The 7236-nt window shown below is 41.5% G+C and overlaps 1 protein-coding gene and 1 long non-coding RNA gene across 2 annotated transcripts; one reads left to right on the top strand and one right to left on the bottom strand.

Annotated features, from left to right (window-relative positions):
* Nucleotides 1-3983: 3983 nt before the first annotated feature.
* Nucleotides 3984-4439, top strand: LOC127649417 (uncharacterized). Its single transcript, XR_007971293.1, has 3 exons — nt 3984-4134; nt 4231-4301; nt 4399-4439. It is a non-coding gene; the product is annotated as an uncharacterized LOC127649417 (long non-coding RNA).
* Nucleotides 4440-5645: 1206 nt separating this feature from the next.
* Nucleotides 5646-6705, bottom strand: LOC127648950 (putative nuclease HARBI1). The gene is made up of 4 exons (XM_052133796.1): nt 6279-6705; nt 6068-6183; nt 5799-5910; nt 5646-5704 (listed from the first exon to the last, which is right to left on the bottom strand). The coding sequence occupies exons 1-4, from the start codon at nt 6703-6705 to the stop codon at nt 5646-5648; spliced, it is 714 nt and encodes a 237-aa protein (XP_051989756.1).
* Between the last annotated feature and the right edge of the window lie 531 nt (nt 6706-7236).

Raw genomic sequence — 7236 nt, 5'->3', positions numbered from 1 at the left:
TTCTTTAGACATATGTTTCATGTTTGTGTGATAAGTATTCGCAGAGTTTCAGTTAATTTTTGTGACATGTTTCTAAAATATGCTCGTGAACACAGAGATTTTCTTTATTTTACAAAAGCACAAGGTTTTGTTGTTATTGTGAGTGTAGACAAATAAAAATAGACCCTTTATAGTCTCTAATGATGTCTTACACTTATCTGTATACCCAAAAATGATGGAGTATTTTAAGTTGTTTCTGCTGTAATGACGAAAATATCCAGCAGGACACGCCGGCGCGTCCGTCGACCCCAGAGGGTTAAGAGCGAGAGAGAGAGATAAAGAAAAGACATGCTCTACATACACAATGGTGGACATATTTTCCTTTTCTATTTCCCAACTCAAGAACTGGAGATGTTTGACACATGAAATTAGAACTGGGGGTTACGTAGGTAACCATGATTCTACGATTGAGTGGAGGACCGCCAGAGTGGTATCCTAACTTATCTAGTGGAGACTTTCCCTGGTGCTCATATCTTTGCCTAGTATAAATATCAAAGTCGTCACCCCAGTTACCATGACGCTCAGGCAGATAGCCTATAAAGGCATGTCATTACGTCATGTTCGATCTCTGGCCATTCTGGTCTACCTGAGTGACCAGGAGTCTGGCGGTCCTCCACTCAGTCGTAGAACCACGTTACCTACGTAACCTCCAGTTCTACTTCCTTTCATTCCGGGCCTCCAGAGCGGAATCCTAACTTATCTAGTGGAGGCCGCACACCAAAGCAGTCACAAGGGTTCTACTGCCCATCAGGTACATTTGAAACAATAGTTTAAAAGGGTAATCTGTGATTTATTCTCCAATGTTTCTGAGTAACATATACAACAGACACTTTGTCAATGCTCAATTAACCTTTATTCAAGTTGAGAATCTTTTGTAACCATCACAGAACACACTGGAGGCATTGTTACCACATTAAGCCTGTAAAATCTAGCAAAAGTAGATGGAGTCTTCCACATTGCTGCACCACAGATGTCAGATAGCTGTATGCCATGCAGGGCTGCCCAGGAAGTGGCAACTGCACAAACTGAATGGCATTTCACAAAGGCTTTGATTTCATGACCTGCATTGAAATAAGCATGCATGATTACCTCTGTCACCCAATGAGATAATATATCCTTAGACACAGCTGAACCCTTTCTGTGATCACCATAACACACACACACAGTTGATCAGTGACCCGCCAGGCTGCTGTCACTTCCACATATTGCCAAAGAGCCCTGACTGGACACAGGACTGACCTGTATTCATCTGTAAAAGCAGATCAAATAATGGGCTTGTTCATGTATTGTGGTGACAATACCTCCAGAAGAAATACTGGGTTCAGCCACAGCGTTACCTGTTTACACTCAGGTCCCCAGCATAAACCCTGCAGGCTGACTGACAATGCATGCAATTCACCAACATGCCGTGCAGTGGCTGTGGCCAGCAAAAAAGCTGACTGGAAGGAAATCCACTTAATATCTCTCTCTCTCTCTCTCTCTCTCTCTCTCTCTCTCATATATATATATATATATATATATATATATATATATATATATCAGTTAATGGCTCAAATGATGTGCAGGAGAGGCTACTCAAAACCAAATTCAGATCCCATTGCTGAACCAAAGCCTTGCGACTGGGTCTGAGTCGGCTAACACCCTTAATAAAAATTCGAATTAAATTATGCATGCCTATTGACACACCTTCAACTGGTCCTCTGTGTGCGGACAATGCTGCCATGTACACCTTAATTGTGGAGCAAGACAGACCATGCTCTATGGGGCTCTGCAGAAAATCCAAGATGTTACTTATAGTGCAAGCATGAGGGTCAATTTTCCCTTTTGCACACCACTGAGAAAAAGCTCTCCATTTGTCTGCATACGTCTGACATGTAGGAAGTCCACGTGCATTCAGTAGTGTGTGCTCGACCACTTGTGAACATTCCAATATGATTGGGTTGCCCTTAGGGGCCACACCCATAACTTCAGTGTGTGGGGCCTGTTGTGCCACAACATCCTGTCCACCTGACCACATCAGACAGTGAGTTGTCTGTCTGTTCGCAAATAGGTCCACCTCCGCCCTGCCATAGTTGTTCCAAATTGACTGAATTTGCCCATTTCCAAAGCCTGTGTGCCAATTTTAGCAGGCTCTGAGATCTTGTGCCCCCTTGGTGGTTGATGTAAAAAAAAACACTATGGTATTGTCTTTTCTTACCAGGACATGTTTGGCCATTAGCTGATGGTGAAAATGTTGCAGTGCTAGCCACACTGCCTTCATCTTGAGGATGTTGATGTGCTGAGAGAGTGCTCTGCCACATACCCCTCACTTTCTGGTGCCTCCAAACAGCTCCCCAGCCCCGCAGAGATGCATCTGTTGTTACAACCTCCCTCCTTACAGGTAGGACCTAAGGGCACACCCCTGAGTAGAAAATCTTTGCTGGACCAATGCTTTAGTGTGTGAGCACATGCTGCAGTCACAGTCATCAAAACCTGTTTTTGGGTCATGGCTGATTGTGTTGCTGCAACCAACATCCCAACTAGATGCAGGAAATCTGCATATGGTAGGTGCCTGCCCATTCGAAACTTTGCCACTGTCTTGAAAATTGCCTGAAATCTGACTTCCGTCAAAGTAGTTTGCATGGCACATGAGTCGAGCCTCATGCCAATGAACTGAACATTCTGAGCAGGAATTAGTCAGCCCTTCTTGTAATTGATCTTCAGACCTAATGCCTCTATGAGCAATAGCAACGACTTAGTCTGCTCTCGCGCCTGGTGCCCCCTTCGGGTAGTTTATGTTGTTTTCTCCCTCGTAGGAGTTTTATGTTGGCTTTGCCTTTACTTTTAAAAATTGCTTTGTTTTACTCTGCATTTGGGTCCTCTCTCTCTGCTACCCTGACAAGATAATAGATCCATCAGAGATTTATACTTGCACCAATTGGAAATATTTTGCCTAGTTTCGTACTTAAGTTTAGCAATCTGGCAACCACATACACAAATCTGCATGCTTTCTCTCTCTTGGCGCTCAATAATAAAATATTATGCTCAAGGAAAAGTGTGATGCACCCACACTGTGTCCATTCGTGAGGCTGTGTGTGCAGTTTAGTGTCAAGTCTGTAAGCAAACCTTTTCAGTGATGAGCTTTATTAAAATCCCAATAGATCTTCGCATCATTCGCACACGGTGGGGATACGCGAGCAAAACCAAGTGAGAGTGGAGTATGCTTGTTCTTTGTGTTTGTGGTAGCGGGGGCGTGATCAAGCGTCCGTCCAGAGACAGAGAAAGCAGTAAGGGCACTTGCTCCTGAGCTAGATTATGTTGAACACTTGTTTCTAATTCCAGTGAGCATGGGGAGAGCGGCATATAAGAAGCCACGCCACTAGCAGAGGAGAGAGAGAGTCTGGCACAAGGAAGGCCACAGTGCTCCTGAAGCTGTTGTGTTTAATCTGTTGTGTTTGTGATGCTGATGAGTTTGTGAAGTTGTAAAGCATTAAAGTGGCCCATTAAAAGTCTTGCCTGAGCCTGGAAAACCTGCTTTCCTGTGTTCTCCTTCCCTTCTGCGGTGAAGTTGAGTTACAGTGTTTTTTGTAAAATGCTGAAGTCCCTCACACCTGTATGCAAATGTTACACTGGTAGTAATGCAGCTTGTATAAGAATAACTTTTATTCAGTTGTGTGCTGAATGGAATTGTAAACAAACCACTGACCCATGAGAGTGTGAACAGGGGGTTGTTTCATAAAAGAAGCTTAGAAAAGCGGGGATTAAGCTCCAAAACCCGACTTGAATTAACCTAACAAATCAGTTGGGGCTTAAGGCGGTTTCATAAAAGGTCATTCAAGTTCACGCAATCTCACTAATTTGAACCAGGTTTATCTAGTCTATATAATTGCGCGTGCACGCTATTCTTAAGAAGCCCTGATGGTGGAGCATAGATTCATCAATTTAACATGGCAACTAAAGGGAAAGAGAGAGCAGCGATGTTCACGGCAACTGAGCAGCAATTACTTCTCGAATCTTACGAAGAATTTAAACACATGATTACAAAAAAGGAAATACCGCAGCAATTAATAAAACGAGAGAAAAAGGCTGGCAGGAAATTGCTGATCGTCTCAATGCGTAAGTAGCAATTAATGTAGGCCTACATTACTATATTTTATTAGTTAAATTAAATGTTTGTCACAATACATTGAAGTGTGTGTGTAACTTTTACAGCAGCAAATTAAGTGAAGAAAAAAGAACATGGCAGCAGGTGAAAATAAAATATAAAAATATTGTTCAGAATGGTAAGTATTAATTATAAAGTATAAATCTATGTAAGTACTTAAGCATAACCAGCTTGATGTTACAACTGTCCAGTCTCATGATGTTTAATAATTACAGCTGCCAAAAAGAAGAGTGAGGTTGCTGGCACTGGGGAGGGCCACCAACAGCCAACTTTACTCCTGCAGAGGAGCTGGCATTAGACCTGAATACAGGGAGGCCTGTCATTGAGGGAATAGAGGGGGGAACAGCATCTGGATCCATTCCATCCAGTATAAGAGATCACCACTTAAAAGGTATTTTGTTTATTTTATTTATTTTTATTCTTGCATTCCTAACTAAATCTTTTTGTTTTATAGTGATGCCAAATTCTGTGTGCTTTCTGGATCCACCAGACATGCTGAACCCTGTGAGTATGACAGTATGAGTATAAAGCACTGATTTGTCAAGTGGTGATTTTAGGTTGAAGGCCCTTCTACAGTTGAGGAGGATGAGGAGACTGTGTCAGTATGTTCAAGGAGGCCTGAGGTAGGCACAGATTTGCACATTATATATTTAAAAGCCTACCTGTGAGGTGCTAAATTGTGTGTATTTCCATTATTGGCAACAGGATGCTGACACCCTTCTAGAGCCCTCTCAGTCTGGGACCACATGTGACCAAGTGAGTTTTAAAAAATTACAAAAAAAGTGCCAAGAGCACTAGATCAAATTGAAAAAAACTTAAATTTCTGTTCCTACAAAACCCAGAACATAAAGGGAGTCTACAAAAGGTATCTCCTGAAACAAATGGAGGCCATAGATACTGACATCCAATATAAAAAACTCAAGATGAGAAAGTTGGAGCTGGAAATCCAACAGCTTGAGAAAAATGCAAGTAGAACTGCCATATTTAAAACAATGACACATGATCTTTTTGTTTTTTGACCACATTTAATTGTATGTTTTCACCCCCAACAGCCAGCTTCAACCTAAAGAAAATAAAAAATTTAATATGACTTGTGTGTCTGGTAAATTAAGGGGAAAGTGAAAACTTTTAACATGGTTTGGACAGTATTAACCAAAATAATTATTGGCATAACTGTCTCTTATAACCCTGCCTATTTCATTGTCATCAGAAATACCTTCAATGTCCCAGTCTTGCTCTACAACCATCCTTGGTTGCCTCTCTCTCCTCAGACAGGCAATGTTATGTAGCACAACACATGCAACTACAATGTCACATGCCCTTTGTGGAATCACTCTGAGGTAATTCAGGCACTGCAACCTTGACTTGATGAGCCCAAATGCCATCTCTATACGACCTCTTGTGCGTGCATGGGCAATATTGTAGTTGTGCTGTGCCTCAGTCTGCGTCTCCTGATAGGGAGTCAAGAGATAAGGCAGGCATGCATATCCCTTGTCTCCAGCAAGACTCCTGAGAATTGACCTGAATCAAAAAAAAACAAAAACAATTAAGCATTGAATTTGGTGAAGGTATTTTAAAGCTGTAGTTTTTGCTATATGTTAAGTGACTAACATACCTTGTGCCAGTTGGTGGGAAAGAGAAGAGACCCGAAAGATTCTGGAATCATGCACTGAGCCAGGCCATTTTGCCTCTACATTTGTGATGATGCAATCTGCATCACAAATCATCTAAATAATTAAAAATGTAGGTCACTACATTGGACTTACATAGATATATGTATAAATAGAATTGTTAATGCATTTGCAATGAATAGAACACTGGTGCCCAGCTTATTGTAAAGAACAATCGCTTCTAGCCTACAATATAATCTCAGTGGGACTGTACCTGTACATTGATGCTGTGTAATGATGTCCTATTAATGAAGTCTGCTTCATGCGGACCAGACGGGCGCTTTATGCGCACGTGGGTGCAGTCCAGAGCTCCGATAACATTTGGGAAAGCTACAAAAGTTAAGTGTTTGTCTGTCAGTTGCCTGTCTTACATTAACAGACAATAAATATTTCCATTTTTCTATATAGTTCTTATTTGAACTTACCAGCGATTCCATAAAAGGCCTGTTTAATACTGTGAATCGCTCTGTGGCCAGGGAAGGTGATGAACACATTAAGTATTTTTTTGAAAGACTGGTACACAATTCGTACAGAGCGGCAAACCGATGCTTTGCTGATATTCTCTGCATCTCCAACTGTGTACAAAAATGTTCCGCTGGCAAAAAAGCGAAGTGCAATGCAGTCTGTGGGACTGTGAGCTTTATTGCGCTGTGTGCTATTTGCGACGTGTGGGCTCAGTAATCTACAAATATATGCTATCCCTTCCCTCGAGAATCTATACTGCTCATGCAGGTAGTAGTCAGAAAAAGCCAACGGGTCTGACCTGTCTCTGAAAGTACGTTCTCTTTGAAATGCCCTCCGCAAGACTATAGCTCCCTCATCCACCACCTCATCTATGAAAGGACACGCCATGATTATGCGTCCTCCTACACATATGGGTGGAGCTCCCTATTTATAGACATTTAATTGATTCATTACAAAAATCACACCAACTAAACAAATAGGCCTACCTTTACTTTACATTTCTTGCACTTTTTGTATGTTCGAATGTATTACATTTATTTTTAAAGTGCATTTGTTTTCATTGTTGGACTGAGTGGTTACATGAAATAAAATGGCAGCATGCCAGAGAGTCTGATGTAATATCATCACATTCCCAGTGGGTCAGTGTTAAAACGGTATTCTGGTTAAGCATCATTTCAGGCTTAGCCTGACAGTTAGCCTGCCCCGGACCAGGCTAGTTTCCCAGCATAAGTTTCCAGGGTAACTGAGTTTGAACTATTTTAAGTTTGCTTTATGAAACAGAATTCACCGACAATAAGTCTGACTAACCAAAATAAGCCTGGCTTATTTTCTAATCTTGTTTTATGGAACAACCCTCAGGTTGATAATGTTTTGAGATAAAACAACTTTGAACACTTTGCGGGAAACATTAAAATAAGC

Source organism: Xyrauchen texanus, chromosome 9 (assembly GCF_025860055.1).
Source record: "Xyrauchen texanus isolate HMW12.3.18 chromosome 9, RBS_HiC_50CHRs, whole genome shotgun sequence".
NCBI lineage: Eukaryota > Metazoa > Chordata > Actinopteri > Cypriniformes > Catostomidae > Xyrauchen > Xyrauchen texanus.
Note: the sequence above shows the minus strand (reverse complement) of the source record. Positions and strands in the feature narration are given on the sequence as shown.

What these genes read in the sequence shown, in the direction of transcription:
- LOC127648950 (XM_052133796.1), bottom strand. Translation starts at nt 6,705, where the DNA reads ATGGCGTGTCCTTTCATAGATGAGGTGGTGGATGAGGGAGCTATAGTC. An exon ending in GGCCTTTTATGGAATCGCTG is followed by an intron (nt 6,184 to 6,278) that starts GTAAGTTCAAAT and finishes TAACTTTTGTAG; the next exon opens with CTTTCCCAAATGTTATCGGA. An exon ending in TTCCCACCAACTGGCACAAG is followed by an intron (nt 5,705 to 5,798) that starts GTATGTTAGTCA and finishes TTTTTGATTCAG; the next exon opens with GTCAATTCTCAGGAGTCTTG.